The 21,045-nt window shown below is 38.4% G+C and overlaps 1 protein-coding gene and 1 long non-coding RNA gene across 4 annotated transcripts in view; one reads left to right on the top strand and one right to left on the bottom strand.

The window, feature by feature from the left end:
* Positions 1–21,045, bottom strand: part of LOC143901155 (uncharacterized) — a 67,478-nt gene that overhangs the window by 35,095 nt on the left and 11,338 nt on the right. For all 3 annotated transcript variants that reach the window (XR_013258005.1, XR_013258006.1, XR_013258004.1), the window contains exons 3-4: positions 781–994; positions 181–484 (exon numbers count right to left, since the gene is read on the bottom strand). This is a non-coding gene — a long non-coding RNA (uncharacterized LOC143901155). The remainder of the gene's footprint in view (positions 1–180; positions 485–780; positions 995–21,045) is intronic.
* On the top strand, positions 417–10,805 carry LOC143901154 (uncharacterized). The gene is given in 17 exon segments (XM_077413190.1): positions 417–500; positions 2,795–2,858; positions 3,380–3,509; positions 3,928–4,111; positions 4,431–4,617; positions 5,006–5,094; positions 5,263–5,536; positions 5,964–6,045; positions 6,125–6,277; positions 6,908–7,103; positions 7,182–7,360; positions 8,391–8,754; positions 8,974–9,020; positions 9,022–9,360; positions 9,436–9,750; positions 9,966–10,073; positions 10,144–10,805. Coding segments are annotated over 17 exon segments (2,889 nt in total). The 5' UTR covers positions 417–466; the 3' UTR covers positions 10,288–10,805.

Here is a 21,045-nt window from a genome sequence, read left to right as displayed (position 1 = left end):
GCTTAAAGAAACTTAAAAATCTCAAATTTAGACACTTAAGAAATTCAATAACGTTTTCTATCAGGTTTTTTTTGTATTTTTCTTTATCAGAGATGTTTCAATTTTCGTCTAAACTTTATCGTCATGTTTCTTTGTTATATTTAATAGATACAATATACAAGATGTAATATATATATATACCTTTTTAGACAATTCTTTGTGCTCGCAGAAGATGTGCAAAAGAGTTGATGGTAATCCGCATTTTGACGAGTACTTGTAAAACGAGACTAGAGATGGAAAGGACGCGCTCTTGCTGCACTTTAGAGCATAAATCGTTCGCCAGAGGGTGCGCGTGTAGTGTCCTTTTGCCTGATTCCAAGAATTATCCGGTGGAGGTCAATGTGAATGACATTGAGGGGGGCAGGCAGGAGCCGGCCGGCAGGGACTGATCCGACTGATCCACAGGCGCAGAACGATCGATGCGAAAATGTCGCACGGCAATTTGCTGCAAGGATACAACTGTAAGTACAATCGTCTACCATTCTCGCTGTTCGTCTCGCCAATAAGTCGCGGATCCGCCGAGCGGGCACCGCCTGCACCAACATGAAAAATGAGCTCTGATAATGGCGGCTTTCGTTTATTTGACGCCAGACAAAACAAGCCGAGACCCGAGCCGCGAATCGCGATGCAACGTGACGTCTCGGCAAGATCGGTCGCGTGTCGCGTGCGAGAAAAAAACCGCTGTTTTTTCTCGATTTACGTAAAAATTATTCGGTGAATAAAAAAAAATAAACGTGCTACCTCGGCGAACGTAGTCTGCGTCGTGCATCGTCCAAGGACGATTCTTGGCTTGTGAATCCTCTGAGGTGTTGACGCTTCCTGCAGGATGCCGTTCATAGTATGTTTCTTTTTTTTTTATTGTGGTGACATTATTTGGCTATTGTATTGCCGTTCGTGTGTGCAGCGGTGCCTGGTAATTGTAGAATGTGGAGGAAATACTTCGGAGTAAAATGCTCTGAAATGCAATAAAAAAATTATGTCAGTAATTTATAAATAATATAGATCTAATAACGAGAATATAATTTTTTTCTATTATTTTAATTAAACATATAGCATTAATTAAACATATATAATCTACTTATCAGTTTTATATTCTATTTTTATATCATAAAATTGTAATATACGTTATATATATTGCACACGTAATACGAATAATAATAGAAATAAATTGTGATCACAAGTAGCTCAATTATGCTAGATTATATTCTTTTTGCTTTACGCGGGCTTTACTTTTAATTAACACGGATATTTTTGTAATTAACAAATATAGATATTTAAATATATCTAGATATCAGCTTTGATATTTCGAGAAATTTAACATCATGTAATTATTTTATATTTTAACTTGACAACGGTTACGGATATAACTGTCTATCCATTAAGGTAGTCGTCTCGTCAGGGCATGTATTAGATAAAGTTTTCGATTTCGGATTTTATATCAAATTATATGATCAGCTTTGCAGTCGATTTTTTCTGTGGCTCCTTACCGACTATTTACTCTAGAAAATCGATCTCGAAAATCACAACGTTTGCATTACTTCATACAGACGGCCAGAAAAAGAAGACTCTATCACGGTTTCAATCACATATTTTCGCATTTTTTGATTATTTCACTGCTAATTTTTTAGTTTATTTTAGTGAAAATGCGGTAATCGAGCAGACATTTTTTGGTCGAGGTGAGGTTGGGAAGACCCGCTGGCTAATCACTGTAGTTGCAGGTTATGGGGCTCGTCTTTCAATAAGCAAATAGCGCTAATAGCGCGCTCCCCGAACGCAGCTTTAGCCGACGTGGATAGTGATTGACACCCCTGTCATGCGTTTTGAAACCCTTTCTCAGTACGTGTCAAAATTCAATCGAAAAGTATTTTTCTCACTTGTAACTTTTCTCGACGACTCGCATGATCAGCCGATCAAAACGGAGTCAAATGAGAAAAATTACATAATTTGGAAAAAGTAACATACTTTGTCACGTATGAAATTTTACACCATACGTCATAAAATTATTTTTCCCTTAGCAAAACTTGCCTGAAATATATTTCTGAACGTAAAAACCTACAAACAGTCACATATGACTAGCACGTAGCGAGACGCCTACCTTAACAGAGCCACTAACGCAAAATTTAATACATAAAATGAGTGTCGATGCTATACACGTGAACCTTGATGCATAATTTATGAACGCGACGAAACTTGGAGACATATGTTTACATGATGTAATATCGCTGTGTATAAGACGAGCCGCATGTATGTTTTGTCTGTACCGGTACGACTGTATCGCATTATCTCGCTCGAGATGCCATCCGCCGATTAGACGGTTACGTTACCAAACAAACGGGACCTCTCCCTCCCAAGGAATTTCGGAGTAGTAACAAAAGCGGAAGGCTTTCGCGATTAATTTTTCCACAAACAATAATATCGTAAACGTATTTCTTCCCGAGTAAGAAAACATCGGCATCGTGGATAGACATTGAGAGTGAAAAATCACTTCTCGATCACATGAAAAATCAAATATTTTTTTAAAATGGATTTATTTGTAAAAATATAGATTGCGAAAACGATGCTTTTTCGACAAAACATTCGATCGTATATAAAATAATACAGTGCATGTTTGCGAAATAAATAAAGTTATTTCGAAATATCAAATATGCTTCTTACGTATGATACAATGTGTGCCTGTACGGCACAACATACCGTCGTAATTATTTTTAAGATAAGACAACAATTTCTCTACGGAATGTGCTTTTCGACTTTGTAGGGGAAACTCAGTATGACGATCCGCAGGTGCAATTCCCTCGTCCCATTTCGGACGAAGTTATCAGGTGAGCTCGCAACGTTCTCGTAATTAGTCGGCATAAGCACGGATACGAACTACTTGTTTCCAGTATCGATGTATAAAGATTACGCTGTTCAACAAAAAATGATTTTTTTCGAGTACAATTCTAAAACTATGAGAAACGATTACCTTTGTTTTTATGTATTTTTTTTGGTTGAGCAGTGTTATCGAACCGTACAATTGTTATGTAAGAAACTTTTCCCCTTTTTATTTAATGAGTTAACGATACTTAGTTTTCTTTAAGTGAATTTTTATACATATAAAAGAATAGTTTTAGTTATATCTATTGTAGTAGAGAAAACGTACATACAATACGTTCTAATTTCATTAATCCCGTTAATTTATGAAACCATTGCGGCAATCAAGCGTTTATGAAGTTTACGTGAAGGAAGATTCGGGCCCAGAATCGAAGAACGGTGACGTAGCGGGTGTTTCGGGTTTAGGATCTGTCCCCAATCATCAATTGACCCAAGTAATCAATTGCTATAATAATTTTATAATTGATAGTGGTTTACGAACGAGTGAAATGACTTTCAAGGAAGAATGCGTGGATCTGGATGCAACTGTAAATTCCGAAGTGATCAATATCGACGGCGCAGTCACGAAACTCGTCGGCAAGGACGCGTTAAGGTACAAAGTAAGTGCCAAAGTAAGGTATCTTAAATATTTGTCCAACTATTAGCGCGGCAAGTTGTTTGCCAAGAGCGAGTGCATATCGCTACAGCAGCAGTTTACATGAAATATTTCACCGACGGGCGTCGCTCCGTTTATCTAGTTTGCCCCCCCTTTTCTTCTTACTTTGAAGAATGTCATTTGCATACGCCCGTTTCTATAGTTTTATGCTCCAAGTATTTGCCTATCTACATCGCGATGCATAATTGCGGGGAGCATTGTTGGAAACTGTACTTTTACGCGACATAATGCAATTCTCGAAATTGCACCGTAGCTTTTGCGTACGCGATTTAACTTTACAGCATTTCTTCGTCGCGATACTTTGTGAATTTCTTTGTTTTCAGCGCTTTATTGGTATTTTCGTTTAAACACGACCTTTTCAGATTTTCGAACAAAGCGTCAGCGCGCCGGATAAGAATGTGGTGGTGTATTCACATCCTGTTGCCGAAGGACCTTTGCCTTCGACAACTCGGCTTATCGATAAGGATGATCCGCGATCCAGGCTGCATTTTGTAAAATATCTGAAACGCGACGGGAAAACGCTCAAGATCTGGGAATGCGGCATTTGTACGTAACGCTTCTCGCTGTAATAATGTGCAAATCTGTTTAACCAATAAAGAATATTTTATATGAACGGTAATTCACACATTCCCGCATTGTTATTAACTAATAATTGAAAAATAAGAAATGGAATTAAAAAGAAAAAAATTAGAAATATTAGAGCTAAAAATAAAAATGACAAATCTTTTTTTTTTCGTGGAAAATGTCATTTACATTTCTCATTCGATTTCGTAGCGTAGCGAGTAATTACTCTTTAATGTCGACTTGGAAGGCTCGACAGCTTGTTTTCGTTAGAAGAAACTTTTACGTTTAATATTCGAATCAGGTTCAAAAGAGTTTCGCCATCAGTACACTCTGATGAGACACTTGCCGACTCATACTGACGAGAGAAACTTTAAATGCGAGGCTTGCGGCAAGGCTTTCCGACAGTTGTCAACATTGAGTCAGCACAAAGCTATACATAGCGACGCGAGGCCCTATGTGTGCGAATTTTGCAAGAAAACATTTAACAGGTAGGAAATCATTAAGGCTGCGGTCCATTTGATGCTAAAAATGGTTCGAAGTGTTGTCTTCTTTTTTTTTCACTGAAAGAAAAGAGAAGATGAATGCTTCGAAGCATTTGTAGTGTTAAGTGAACCGTAGCCCAAGTATTACGTTTAACTGACAGCAGCCAATGTATCTTTAGTATTTATTTATAAAATTAAAATAAATATAAAAAGGCTCAAATATGATTAACAAATCAATTGAAGACAAAGGGACTCAAACCCATAACTGGATGTTCATTATATATTTTTTTAATCCACCGGTTTCTATTGTTCAAATTACACTGAAGATCACCTTTGTTTTCAATTGAATCATAAAATTAACTTGCACATGATTTGAAAATAATATGTATTTCAGAGTATCTACGTTAATCTCCCATCGGAAAACGCACTCGGAACACAAGCCGCACAAGTGTCACGTGTGTGGTAAAGGATTTCATCAAAAGGGTACGACGCAAAAATATAAATTATCCTGTTTATGCAATAATCTGTTATCTCCCTTTTTTCTCCTTTAGATTTATTCATATCCAATGATTTTATTATATACTTTTGTAACGTAAACCGACATATAAAACACACCGCCACCCAAAAATCCCGAAATGAATGTATTTTCAGGCAATTTACGAAACCATGTGTTCACGCACACAAACGAGCGGCCGTACAAGTGCGAGTTATGCAGCAAGGGTTTCAATCAGATGTCGAATTTGGTCTGTCACAAGGTGAAAGCGCACGCACACGCTGACAAGATGCAGTATTCGTGCGGAGTCTGCGGAAAGGAGTTTCCGCGCAGGTTTGCTTTGCGATCGCACGAGGAGTACAAGCACGGTATCAAGTACCGAAGCACGAACAACGCGCAATCCGCTGTGAACGAGCCCAACGCCGGGAAAAGGTACGTGGGAAAGTGGCTGTGACGTTAACTGCGATTTATAATCCGTAATCATTGGCGCAATAAATGTGTAAACAATCTGAAAAAAATCGTTGGAATTTGTCTGCCATCTCGAATAAATATCCATAGAATGCGAACGGTAAATTCCAAACTGATTTAATTAAAAATATTAATCCCTCTGTTGTCCAGATTACTAATTGATATTTTTGTTGGATATAAAAAGGAAGACACCGCAAAAATAGATGAATTTAAAGGCATTTAGTTATTATTTCACAGGTCAATCTCCTATAAAACAGATCTCTTTTAATTAGTTAATTTCCCGCAGGTGGATGATCAAAGCGCTTATACATTTAATTATTATTTCCCACGATGCAAAATTGATTCAATTATAGATATATTTTAGCGCGCGTATGTGATTATACATTTTCAGCAAAAACGTTAGGATTATTCAGTTGTACAACGGCGATCGGAATCAAACAAGTGAGAGCAAAGAGAAGGATTATTTCGGCTCGGTTAGTATATATTTGATTTACGGTGAATACAACGAATTACGGATTTTGTAATTAGTTTTGGAATCCTATTTCATGAAAGTCGGATTTGATGGACAGCATCGTGATAAACAAAATTGATACGAAAGCGATGGAAATGGCATTGCTCCAAGGCCAGATTCCTTTCGCTCTTTACAAACCTGTGAAAGGTATACCGGTACTCGTTAAGATTTCATCTACTGCGAATAATAAGCACGTAAGTATACTTGCACGTTATCAACATAATTAAATCATCTTGGAAATTTAGGTTTTTAGCGAAAGAGAGATAAGTGAGCACGAGAAATATTCGTGTTATTTAAAAAATCACGCGAGTAAAATGTATAAAATAACATTAATGTTATATATATTTTACTCGCGTGATTTTTTAAATAACACGAATATTTTTCGATTAATTATGTATTAATCAGAAATTAAATAAATAAATTTATGTATAATTGAAAAACGTCAAAGTTATAGTAAAAATAATTAAAATTTTAAAATTTCTTATAATATAGTTCATTGTTTTTACGTACTAACATACTTGATGAGGCTCGGGATTTAGTTGACTTTGCAAAAAGCTTATTCAAAGTTACATGTTCAATATTACAACAAGTAAATTGCATATTTTGCAAGTATATTTGTTTATTTTGCTATTGATAGTGCCGACAGCTTCCTTTAAGTTAGTATGTCTGTTACAAACAATAAAATTCCTGTGTATTAATAGAAATATCTACTAATATTTATTTATTCAACATATTCAGTTGTTGTGTGTGTGTGTGTGTGTGTGTGTGTGTGTGTGTGTGTGTGTGTGTGTTTGATAATTATATATTTGTATCATTTATTACAGATTCTTACACCTGCGACTGCCGAAGATTTGCGAATAGCAGGAAAAATAACTTTAAATCCTGCCGAGAATTCAGACACTGACGGTAATAAAGCTGTTCAGGTGAAAGTACCGGTAGTTGCCACTGTGATGCAGAATATCGAACCGGATGGTAGATCCAGCTTCATCATCGAGCCTCCCGGCGCGGAACAGGAGCAAGGTAAGCTCTCTCGTCAATTTTGCGAGGCGAGACGAGGCAGAAAGAGACGTGCTCCTCTCTTTAATCTGTCGTCGTCAGATGATCTGGTGACAGCGTTGGACTCGCAGTTCTCTCCGTCTGTGCTCAATCGCAACGAGCCAGACCGGCAAAATGGCCCGAGTTCAACTACGTCGATGGACGAATGTAATGAGTTACTAGAACTGGCTGCGCAAGGTGGAATACAGTTTGTTCGCGCCACGGAGGACGGTCGTTACGAGGTAATGTAGAAACGATTACCACATTCAACGTATATGAAGCTGTGTTAGCGCTCGTAGCGGTGCATCCGGTAATAGTCACGTGTCGGGAACATGATGATATCCCCTTGTTGGAGCTTAAAATAACTTTCCTTACAATTTAATTCAATTGTTCCTACGATACTTTCGCGGGCTCTAAAAGATTTAAGAAATAGTCTATGATAATTGTGCCTTTATGATTGCTGATAATAAATTTGGGTAAAATCGAGAAAAAGACGATTATTGATATGACGGGAATTTAATGCAAGAGCGTGCACGAATCCCAAGGCATAACATCGTCTCTCGACATCTTTATCTTGGGAAGAGCGACGTACTTTTTCTTTACGCAGAACCAGTATTACGGCGTCGACGTCTTTTCGATCGACTTACTGTACGCGCGACCGGCGCGATACATTCGGAGTATTCATGTCAGGCGCCTTCATTCCTTTACATAGAGTTTCCTATTTAGAGAACCGCTACGCTGACGCGTTTGCGAAACGTGCTGTGTAACGTTCTTATAGGAATATATAGCGTTCGCTGTAATTTATCTTCGGCGCTTCTTCAAATTAATCGTAGAAACTCGATTAATTTTAACATTTATATTGATAGACTTCAAACGCTACAAGAGTCTTAATTAAATCCTTCCTATTCGTGATTCTCTGAAGTAATTTTGGAAAGCTAATTGATTTTTTTTATGCATAAAATTTAAATTGATAGATGAATCTGGTTTAAAATCTTAAGAAGTCTTCACCATTTTTGCTCAGTTCAAACCGATCTTGTGTTGCACATAATATTTCAGATTTATTTCTAACGTTGATTACACGATTTGGAATTACATAGAATTATGATTTTTTTTATAACTACAGGAATTATGGTTATAAAATATAACAAAAACGTATTTTCATCATATTTACGTGTATGTGTCGCACAGTTCGTCTTATCAGAATAAATTATTCCGATCATGACGAAGCTTTAAACAGTTCAATGCCTTTATGTGCCCGCGTTATGGCTGTAGGTCATGACGAACAGCGAGGCCCGCGACTTAATGACGCAGAATTCCCACGACGTAACGATTCTTGACGGCGAACAGGCGGACGCCATCAATCTCGTGAATATACGCAATAACGGCGACGTCATCATCGGCGACAACGATAATCAGATCATGGTGCTGGAATCTGGCCAGAAGCCCAGCGGTATGCCAATGGACAGCATCGAGATTCTCGAAGATAAAGACATTAGAATTCTCGACAGTAAAAGCCTCGACGATCGTTTCGCGGATAGCATGGCATTCCTCTCTCAGACCAAAATCGACGATCTCTTGCTGGGTCCCAAACCTCTGCCTATCGATGGCGATGGTGCTCTTGCCGGGCATGAAGATGGTAGGTGGATCGGCGCCGTAATGTCACGATTTACAAAAATCTTTCAGGTGTTCGAGACCGTTGCACATTTTTTCAAAAGTCAGAGTTGATCTCAATTTCAACAGTTTTTTTATTTTCTAAGTAGCGAATAATTAATTATAAAATCTGAATTAACGTGAGAAGGAGCAGACGTATGCAAATTTACAGCCACGCTAAGTCTCTTGAGATGTTTGAAATCAGTTCTAAAACAGTCTTATGCTCATAACTTTTGTCAATGGTTGCCGATCCCCAGCAATGGCCGTGACGTCGAGCCAGCCGGATCTAACGAGCATCTTGAGTCATCCCTCGAACCTATCCACTAGCTCGCAATCCTCGTTATCGTCTCTACTAATGAAGAACCATCCGCCATTATCATTATTTGGCGAAACACTACCGTATCTAAAGAGCAATCAGAGTCTTACGGAAGATCTGAATATTCTCGGTGTCTCCCCTATGGAAGATCATCATTCGGAATACGACTCGAAGATGAAATTGTCCTCAGTCTTCGACGATGACTGCGATACCGGCTTAATGCCCTTCGGTCAACCGGACATGAAGATGCTCGATTCCGGAAGCCAGTGCATGAAGGTACGGTCATTTAAAGATCTTTTGCGAACACTTATTGAGAATACACGCGATACATTTTTACGACGAATTTTACAGCCTTTTAGTGACAAGTTTTGTTTGCCACCCCCGAAAATATATCCCGGTCTAAACGAGGTGAAGATTTTGGGACCGAAGAATCACAATCACGAGTTAGTAGTCCCGCACTATCAAGATACAAGATTTCTCAGTCCTTACGAGCAGTTCCTCAAGAACGCCTATGGGCAGAATGTTTACGTACCTAATATCGTCGATCCCGCATTCGAGGGATGTAGGAAAGAGGTAAAAATACTCGGTAAGAAGCTCGGTACTGGCATTATCACTACGACTGAGGAAGGTGATATCGTCAAAGTTATCGATGAGAAATCTAAATTCGTAAGTAAAATCATATTCTCTCTTTTCTCTCTAATTATTTTTTAAATAATGAAACCTTAATCATCAACTTATAATCAACTTATGCGTTACAAAACATTCGCTCAGTATGATTTACAACGATGATTGGAACTAACGACGGATTCTTTAACAAAGTTTGATTGGATATTCGACTAGCAGTTTAACTATTTGATGAAATATTTGGCGTTTGATTGCAGGAAAACACGATGTTCTGCGATAATAACTCTTTGCAGCAGTGTGCGACCGTGTCGCCGAGACTGCACCGGCAGCCGCCGATGGAGAATGATGCGGATAACTTTTTTCAAGTAAACACTTTTGAAAATTATTACTATAAGAACGACGAGAAAAAGAGAACATTTCTCCGCACCTGTGTAGACCGGCAGCCCCTGCTCGGATTTTCTGAATTTCGGTAATCGCTTCGCCGGCAAAGACATGTCGCCCGACGGTCACATTGATAGAAGTCAGAAGGATGATCGCGGGGACAGTTTTACGTCTGGAGAAATGTTGAATCTGGATTGACGAAGCGCGCCGGTAGATAAAATGGACTCTTACTTCTGGTAATTACTCGTTTTTTTGTGTCGCTCTCTTCTGCGATTCGCCTGGCAAAGTATTAGCGCATCGTCGCTTCGATTCTGTTCGGTGCGTACAGAGAAGCGGATAGGTAATACGTGAATTAAAAATAATTAAATTATGCAACGAGAAGGTGCGTCTTGGCAATTTTATAGTTTTCCGTTCTACAAAAGATTGCACCGACTTAAATACGATAGGCCGAATTTTCATTTACTTATTTTTACTTGCAAATTTTGTTGATAATTATTCAGTGATACTAAATGAAAATTACTCTGATGTTTTTGAGAGTACGCAACGATTGATTTGCAACTGAATAAAATATGTTTCGAAAAAAAAAATGAATAATATAATTTCCAATAAATTATGGATAAGTCTTTTATGGAATATGTTTGTAAATCGAAATATTCAATATCTCAGATATTTAATCATTTCATTAATATTTATATGAATTGCAATGCGGTTCTTAAATTACGCCATATTGTTACTTTCGAGTTTTCTACACTGATTTACGTAATATGATTGTATAAATCTGTCCAGTATTTTATATTCAGATATTTGAATGTTGAATAAAGTATAAATGAAATCAATGAAGCCTTTCTTCCGAACTTTCCTTTTATTCGACCGTAAAAAATAAAATGTGGTATATATATCCGTTAATATGAGAGAAAAATCATCCCAAAAAAAGCTTTGTTGTTTTTAATAAATACGTGGGATAGAGAGATACGAAAGACTGCGATATCCCGATACGAAGGTTATTTAGATTTATTCGCGAATTCTCGACTCGGCAATATTTTCTCCGCGTGCACGTGCCAATACCAATAGGTGGAGTGGTTAATACCGTCTACCTTGGCATCCATCCCTGCTACTTGATAGTCAGCTCCCATTCGGAACCGCACCGTCTTATATAGTAACCTGTACAAGCAATCTGATTCGCAATTTGTGGGATTTAGAGTTGACGTGAAAGACAAATTAGTCAACAATTTGTTGACACTCGATTCTTGTGTGCGAAACGTTCATAGACATATATTTTTATTATTTAATCGGGATATAATATCTAAAAAAATTATGTGCTTGATTACACCTTTAAACAATTGTCGGAGTTTAGTTCTCTTATTTCCTTTTACGTTATATCTTGTCGCGCTATACAATATAAATTTATAATATAAACATCTATAAGGACAGAGGTGTGTTGGTATTGGTAAGTGCGCCACGGCATACCTAGTGATATCTTATGGCTGGAGTTAGCATTTATCTTCACTACTTGATAGTCAGCCCGTAGAAACCTCTCTATATTTAGATAACGCGGCAAGATCTGTAATATAATATCTTGAAGAGCGTAAGATCGAAATAAGGGTAATAAATTTTAAATGAATAGAAATAATGTTGCCTGTGTATCGATAAAGCAACGTAGCGTTTTTTAATAAAAAATATTCGGCATCTTTTCTTTCGGAGTGCGAATTCTTTGGTCAAATTGAAATCATCTTTCTCTCAAAGAATTTGTTAGACTGAACGTTATCATTGACCGCGAGTCTTCAAATTTACATACTTTTATTGAATGGCCAATAAAGATTCGATAAACTGCTTAAACTTATCTTCGCTTTTCTTCGTGAAACATAAAATTGGTGAGTAACAAATTAATAAAATTCTGACGCAAATCCGGTGGCGACGCACTGCTGCTTATGAACGCAACGCCAGCATGTGCGCGAGCAAACGTGTTGGAAAATTTACTTTTCTCCCGCAAAGCCAGCAAGCCGCCGTCGTCGCAGCTCGCAAGTACGCAAAAATTAAGTTGTAAAAGTCGCTTCGAACCGCTCGCGCTTTCCAGCCACGTCTGCCGCGAGGAGGAGCGAATCCCACGGAAATTCCATTCGTTCTTTCACCGTGCCGCGCTCCTCTTCCCCGTCATTCCCGCGATCTCTTGGGAGGGAATTCGCGCCTTTTCTCGGCTGCTTTGCATCGAATTATTTAAAAATGCACCCGATGTACCGAGAAACATCTACTTAACTTGAAGGCTTCACGGGACGTTCTTAACGCCCTGGGAGTACCGTGAGAACAATGGTGTTAACGATGACTCGCTGTCGTTCGACGACACCTATAAGAGACGAAGAATTCGAAATCCTGAAAAGCCGACTGGGGATGCGTTTGTAACTGCTCTTATCCAATGTTTCCTATGTCGAAGGATTTTCGTCTTTCACGATAGTTTCATAATTGTTATAGGTATATATATAACGTACTTTCTCTACACAACGAAATTTCCTCAATAACGTATATAAAATTCTATTTTCTAGAAACGTATCCTGGGCGCGCGGTTATTATCAGGTAATCATTTCCAATAAATCCATTTACGGTGATTTATCGGGCAAAAAGAGATTCGCGCAAGCATCGTTGATCGCCACGTGGAAAATAATTGAATTTGGCTCGGCGGACTAATCGCATTTTCGTAAAGAAGACCCGGACGATGAGAATGGAGCCGGGGATGAGCATTCTTGTTTGCTTTATAACGTAATTGCAGCAGAAAGTATTCTCGCGTTAGATCACTCGGCGGCATTATAGCTCCGCGGCATACCTACCCCGTATAAAGCGGGGAAAAGAACGCTCGTCTTTTTCCACCGGCGCGAGATTTCTCCCGCGGGTATAACTTTGGTGAGCGAAACGGTTCTGCGGATTATCTGAGGAAGTGCGAAGAGGCTTTTAACTCGGTATAATTTATTTAAAAGCCGAGGTTGAGGGGGCCGGCCGCGAAAGGGGAATCTCTGAAGAAACAGCCTTAATTAGCACGGACTTTCTTACCACCGGCAGATTCCGCCTTAATTTTCGCAGATGAAAACCGCGCGATCCGGCTCTTCTTCTCCGCGCTTTTTCTATCTTCATCGACCTCTCGTCTCCTTTTTCTTTCCTCCCTCTTTCTCCCTCGCGACTTCGCCTTTCGTAATTCTATCGATACCGCGCGCCTTTGTCCTACTTCAGCGCGTTTGTCGCGACAATTCGCGACAAAGAAAAGTGTTGATTAAATCCTGCAATTAAAGGCGGCGATGCTCAATCAAACGTATATGCAGGATTTAATGTGCGGTGGGCAAAATCGAAGTCTGTACTACATGTATTACGATTTTACTCGATTCCAACTTTATGCAAAGCCTGCCTCGCATTTATCGTAACTGCGTAATATGCGGAATCGATTTTCAGCCTGATGAAGATTTGATGAAAGTTGTAATCAGAAAGATATTTAACATTGCAGATGAAAAAGTTTAGTTTCCGTAAGTTAAGATTCAAGAGATGGATAGTGAGAGGCCTTTCTCCGTAGTTAATCTTTAGATTTTACTTTAAAAGAAATTTTATTTAACTTTATCGCAAAAATGGTACGGTGTTAAAAATTCAGAATCCGTAAGTAGTTCTTCCATCAGTTTTAAATGAATTTTATTATGCGGTGAACAAGACTTTATTTCGCGGATTAGATGTGCCGGTCTCACTCGCGTTTTCACGCCGACGTTATCCTTCAGATTCAGGGATAGATTCACGGGGGGGGGAGGGGAAGAGATGGATCGAAAAGCTTGTTGCGAAAACGACTAAACGCGCACGTCTGACGACAACTATTCTCCCTAACAAAGTCAATTGATGGCGCTGCCGTAATGCACTGCCGCCTACTTTGGAAAATTTACTTTGAATTTCGCTCCCTTTACGAGCTTTTCCTTTCTACTTTCCACGGGACATTACGTTGTTCCCGCGCCCGCGCGCTGGTGCCCTCGCGAATTACCTCTCGTCAGGTATTCAGCCCTCGTACACAGCCATTTCGCAAATTCGATCTTCGTCGGTGCGCGAGACGCGGCGAGACCCCTCCGCATTTCGAGTCGCTCGACTCGACGGATAGAAGGAGAAACAGACGAGCGAGTCAGTCAGTCGACAGTGGCCGTAACGTTAAATTAAACCGGCTTGCGACACATAAAACTGCGCGCGTTGCTTGATTAACCGCTGCAGCGTTGAAGGCTTGTGATATATAAAAAAGAGATTATGCGTGTTAAAAATTATGATGTAACAGAAGATCACGTGTTAAAACTAAGAATTTCGAAATAAGCTACTTAATTTCTTCTTTTTAATTTGAGAATAAAATAATCTGTTATCTTTTTTTTTTTTTTTAAATATTTTGCGTTTTATGATATATTTTTAAAATGTATAGAAAGAGATATTCTTTGTTTTTTTTTTATAAGTAAATTATTCCTTTTGTTTGCTAACTCGTTCAATGAGAAAGACCTTCCAACGAAGAATACCAGCGTCGAAGTGATAGAATTACGAAGTGATAGAAAATACTGCTCGTTTACTATTGGATTAGTCGCACGCGTGCACATTGTATTATACTAGTAAAAATCGTTAGGAAGAATTGTACGGAGACGAAAGGAGATATTGAACCGTTCAGTCGAGAAGAAATTTTCCCAGGATGCTGCCTTTTGTTTTAAAAGGTAGGAGAAGCGAACCTGATCTGACCCAATCTGATTTCAGTCTACTCGAAGGACTATCGCGCAGACATAAGGTTACGCCGTTTCTCCGTTACTCCAAAGTAAAAGAAGCACGAGAGATTGGGAGAAAGGTGAGAGAGAACAAGAGAGTGGACCGGAAATGAAGCTGCAACATACGACAAATGTTCACCGTCATTGGCGATCGTTAGTATCTTTTATTAGATTCGATAATTTCCACTTTTGGAAGAAAAATAATTATAGAGACAATAAAATGAAGATAAAAATAAATATGGAGTAAATTAGCGCGCGGTTTTCTTAACTATATTTTTATTTGTGTAAATTATGCTGAAAAATTGAAAATGTGTTAAAAAACAATAACCTTTCTCCTTTTTCGACAAAGATAATTATCATGTTCTTTTAGTATTCATCGCTAATTTTGTGCTGATTTTATTTGATTATAGAATGAATAAAATTTAGATGTTTTCTCGATTATTCAGCGGTTTCTCGATTATCATATTCCCCATTTAATATTCCTTACTTCGGTCCTCGTAGAATTTAGATAGAATTTGTCAAATGGATGTTGACGCTTCTTCATTTGACCTCGCTTTGGTTAACCAGATATTTCTTATCGTAATAAAATTATAAAATACGAGTCTCCACGCTGATGATAAGAAACTTAGTTTTCTCAAATATTCAACGAATATTCTGATTATATTATTACTTATATTTATGTCGCGTTAGATAAAAAGACGTTGAAATAAAGTTATTAAAGGAGTTAGATATTGTAACGGAATACATGTCGCATAATAGTTTTACGGAACATTATTTCTAGCAATAAATTAATTCAGTTTGTTTTACTTATTAATAATAAAAATCTTATTGCATATCAAATTTGCCACTCAAGGAAGTCATTAAAAAATCAACAAATTTGTCTAACTTGAAACAAGAATAACAGAAGGGAAAAATACTGCGCACCGGTGCCTCTATTTTTCATCCAATATTGGATGAAAAAGAATATTCTTTTACGAAAATGTTGCATTCTTAGAGTCTCGAAAGTTTTATACGCCTCGATTATAGCGGGCGTAACGTTAGCGGGGGCTTTCGCTATCTTAACTCGTTGCGGCCTTTTGTGAGGAATACCCGATATATCACGACGATTCTGCCCAAGCGCGTCTTTACGAGCACCGCAAAAAATTTATGACTCCAAGATGGAATTGGATCGCACGTAAGCGTCTGTCGAATACTGATTACGCATTGCGTTACTTGCGCACGCTGCGTGAAGCTTATTCAATTTACAGAGGGAAATATTTTATCTAAAAATATGTGCGAGTCGCAGCATTTTCGGCGATTTTTCGAGTATTCTCTTTGCGAGAAAAAAAAGCAAAGAAACACATATGTAAATACATATCTGTTTCTATTTGATTAGATATTCGGCAAAATAACTGTCGAAGAAGCAAGCGTCATTAAAATTCCTTAAGGCGAGGTAACACAAAAGCCTCGCAGATATATGTTTCGGGCGACGAGATCCGCCCGAGATTTCTCGATGCGCGATAAATAAAATTGTTAAATTCGTGGGAAGTACTAACAAAATATTCGGAATTATCAAACCTCCGATTTCGGTCCGGTTGGGTATGAATCTTGGATATCGCTACGGCCCGCCGGGACAATATTATCGAGTAGTTAAATTCAGCGGTACAATATATTTCGAGCCAGCCAGCGGCTATTAAGTCCGCTCCGAGCGCGGTGCCGCGGGGCGAATTAATTAATAAAACCCGTTGTTTATTAACTAATTGACCATCGGGCAAAGGGCTTCGCTGAGAGATTTCGTTCCTGACGCGACATACTACGTCGATCCCGACGCATATGCGTGATTAATAACTGCAGAAGGCACCATGGATTGCATCACGCGTATACCAAGTGCTCACTCTATATAAAAAACATTGAACCTAATTTACTTTTGTAGTAGGAAGATTATGGAAAATATGTAAATTAGTATAAAGTCTCTTGTGTTTAATATCAAATGTTTAGTGCATCTGTTTTACTATATGTATAGGTATTTTTTAATAAATTTGTTGTAAAAGAAATTTATTATTTTCTTGTCATCAAAATGTAAATTATGCTGCGGCGTTATTTCACAGACATTTTAAGCACGCTATTTATTCGTTTGCAAACACATTACGCGCATTATTTTGGCACATTGTGACAAGGTTTCACAGAAATTGCTAGTACGCCAAGCCGTTTCGCGTCATCACGGAAGAACATTTATACGGTTGTAAGTGGAAAGCCCGCTAACGATCTACAAACTAATATGTGTAATAGCACCGCACTGTCGCCGGGGCCAGTTGCCGGGACCGTTTCCGCTTTTCAAACGTGTTCTCAAACGCAACGGAACTATCCAATAACATTTACACTCTGCTCACGTGATTGCTCAAGATTTCTAAACTTTACTAAATACCACCGAGAGGCAAAGCCTTCACAGAAACGACTTTAAAGCTCTCCATTACATGCATTTGACCTTATTTGTCAAACACTTGTGAATATTTAATGAACGTTATGTTGAAGAGCGGATTTAGCACAGTGTGCTAACGCTTGAATTTATTAAGAAGTAAAAATATTCATATAATATATACTTGCGTATTTATATATTTATATAAAACACAAAATGCAAAATTAATTTGTGGCGTAAATCGAAAATTGGGACGTGAATTCGCATAACCCAGCGAAATAAATAAATAAATCCACAAAAGCAATGTTTAATTTGTCGCTTATTCGCATCGACGGTCAATATATATCGCGTTCGAACGAACTTGGAAAATTATTAATAGTGATAATTCGGGGTGTGCGTGTAGTACGTCGCCAGATGGTGAGTTTAATAAGTCAAATTAAATTGAATTAAGAGGAACCATCCGCACGATACGGGACCGAGGATTTTGAATATTATATCAGGAATTTTCTGCAGGTACCTGCTCAGGAACAGCCGTGTAGTAGTTGAGCTACATCAGTCGAAATGGAGCGAAACGGTCTTGCGAACAAAAGATTGTTCCTTTCACAATTGTTACAGCGTGTTTAACACGTTTCTAATTAATACGCCGACATCTTTTTATTAAACTTTGTATTTGGACCGAGAGATTATTTGAAGCAATCTTGTTTTTTACAGAAACCTTATTGTAACAGCTAACTATAAAGAGCTAATTAGGCTTATTTTTTCAAATATTGAGTGATTTACTTTTTAATAATTGGAAAATAATAGATAGAGAATTGATTGACACGCAATATAATAATATCTACACTAAACAAAACAAAATGAGTCTGTATCAATTTTTAATGACAAGATTATTCAATACACTTCTTCATAAAATCGAAGAAAAAATATTTGAGAAATATTTGCTTGATGTATACGCTCAGTTATATACATATTCAATATACTTCTAAATATATGCGTAACTCGTAAATATTTGCGAATATAAATCATAAATGCAGTATTAATTATAATTGCGCGAGATTAGTTGTTCGAGATAAAATGGGTTGACAGTAACGTGTGATAATATGCATTCCCTTATTTATTATTAATAATCGTATTTTGGAGGCACGAACGAAACTCGGCTGAAAATAGAATACGATGACACATGAGTACGCGTGTGTGCGCGCACTTTCAGGAACAGGCGTGTAAAACGTGCAAACCCGTTACATATTGTAACGGGCGCGTTTACGTGGGTACAAAATCCTGAAAGCGTAAATTAATTTTTCCCATCCTCTCTTCCCCCTTTCCCCCCCCATTATCGATGAGAATCCGCGAGCGAGAGCATTTTCGCAATTAATATTTACCTTTTTTGCCTCTAATTATATTACGATTTTGTTTCGGTCGCGCATCACGGAAATTCACACTCCGATAAACCCATGATACGTGCAACGTATCAATTTCGTAAAAATTAGCTTGTCCGGTTAGTCGAAAGTGGTCGAAATTGGAAAAAAAAGAAGGAGACTCGGCAATTGGCGTGTTTTCGTTAATTGAATTTTCAGCCGCTTCATTATCAGCGTCGGTTGCTCGCCCGTTGATATTTTTCCAATCGCGCTCGTCCGCTCGCGTTTTCCTTCGTTTTATTTTTTTCTGTATTTTTTTTTCACTGTAAACGAGCACGCGCGCGCAGTCAGTAATTAAAACATAGAAAGTGGATACGAGTGGAGAATCGCAAGAGGCCTGTAGCCAATGAAATAAAGATATACGAGAAAAAATGTCCGGTACCTCTGCATTAATCTCGATTAACTGTCCGTCGAATTGCATTTAAGTATTTTCGACTAACTATTTTTTTTTCAATCGGAATAATCAAAATTCTTTTAAATTTTATATAAAACAGAATTATCTTTTAATAGAATTTTAATTTAATCATTAATGTATTTTTAAGCCTTTTAAAATTAAGAACTTCTTTAATTCTTTTCAGTTTAATTTAGCTTTACGTGTTGAATTATACTTGTTATGATAATATAGTTCAATAATACCTGTTATTTAACATGGAATCAAACTAAAATCGTTGCATAACAATCGATTGATGTATGTGGACAGAAGAAGTTTTATTGTAAGGGGAAATATATGGTACACGTTTTCCCGAATTGAGCAATCACCGTAATGTGCGTTACACCATAGACATTGCACAAATACGATGTTAACGCAATGTTGTGTTACGCCGGAGGGGTGCGAATCGTCCGACGAAAGCGACGAGAATCTTGCGAATTTATTCTTGCTCAACGGAAATCGACATTGATCACTTTTCTCATGTTTACCAATTTTTCACGCAAAAATCATATTTTGGAAATTGGACGTCCGTATATGTTGATCGCGAGCATTACGGAAATATCGCGTGGTATTACTCAAAGTGTTATACTTATATATAAACGCGAATTCGCTTGTGGTATGAACAAGGAGAGATCTCGAGAGCAGCTCGCGACCGACACTAGTTTCGATCGTAATCGCGCAACGATACGTCACGGTTATCCGACCATATCAATCACATCAGAAGCGGCCCAGTCGATTCCGCGCGTTACCACAATAGTGTTTCCACGGGATTATTGCCACGTTACATCGGCGTGTGCGAATAACACCCGACGCATTTTGACGATACACTTTATCGCGGCTTGCATGTTCCACTGTAATCCCGTATCCTTCCCAGTCTTAGTGCTTCTCTTTTTCGCGTCGAATATAAATAAGTAAACCGCCATAGAGTTGATTTGACGCCGTGTTACTTTTTACGACGCGTTTCTTTACAATATTGCGGCTCTCCGATGATTTCCCTCTAGACTCTGTCTCGATCTTTTTGTCATTATTAACGACTTTATCACCCCTTTTCGATATTATATTATAATAAGTAATTTCCGTACAGAGTGGTAGAAGATTTTTATTGCGAAAAAGAAAAGAGTAGATCTTCATTGGAAAAAGAGGTGGAAGAAAATTTCTGTTGAAAAATTCCAAAACTTCGGACGAATAAGCCCCCGTCCATCTTAACCTCTTTACGATGCGAAATAACTTATAACAACGTCGTGGATAAAACACTTCTTCTTTCATCCCTTTCCTACCCCGCTCGATCGTTGGAATTATTGACGAGCCGCGGATTATATCGAAGGTACGAAAGAGGCGAAGACGCTAACAAAAAGAACGCGTATCCGCGGGCAGCGGGAGAGAGCGAAAAAAGACGCGCCCTTAAAAAATAAACGTACAAAGACGAGGAGAAAAGGAGGAATAAAGAGAGGAAGGACGATCCGATGCGCACACGCGCGCGCCGATAGAAATGGCGACTGCTTGATACACCGTGCACATCGGATAAATTTTCAATCGGACAAATTCTGAAAGGGTCGCTACTATACCCCCCTTCCCTCCTTTCGTTTCCTCGCCGACCTCTTCGAGCCCCCGCACACAACGGAGCAAGTTTAAAAATCGATGCAGTCTCGAGGAACCTTCTTCTTCGTCTTCTTCCTCTTGCGTTTCCTTTTCTCTTCTTTCTCTCTCTCTCTCCCTCTCTTTTCCCGTCCCTCTTACTTGATTTCGCGGGGTGAAATCACCCTTCCTTTATCGGATCTCTTTTTCTCCGTCTCGTGAATAGGAAAAGAACGTAAACACACTGGTCAGATACGCGTACGATGGGCGATATAAACTACAGGACGATAAGCATGCCCTCCCTTACGTCGCTTCAATACGATTTTTGGTAGACACGATTGGAATTCGAATGCATATAAAGTCTCCTTGTCTTTATTTTTGTCGGATCAGACG

Source organism: Temnothorax americanus, unplaced genomic scaffold (genome assembly GCF_048541705.1).
Source record: "Temnothorax americanus isolate GAGA-0224 unplaced genomic scaffold, ASM4854170v1 Scaffold32, whole genome shotgun sequence".
NCBI lineage: Eukaryota > Metazoa > Arthropoda > Insecta > Hymenoptera > Formicidae > Temnothorax > Temnothorax americanus.
Note: the sequence above shows the minus strand (reverse complement) of the source record. Positions and strands in the feature narration are given on the sequence as shown.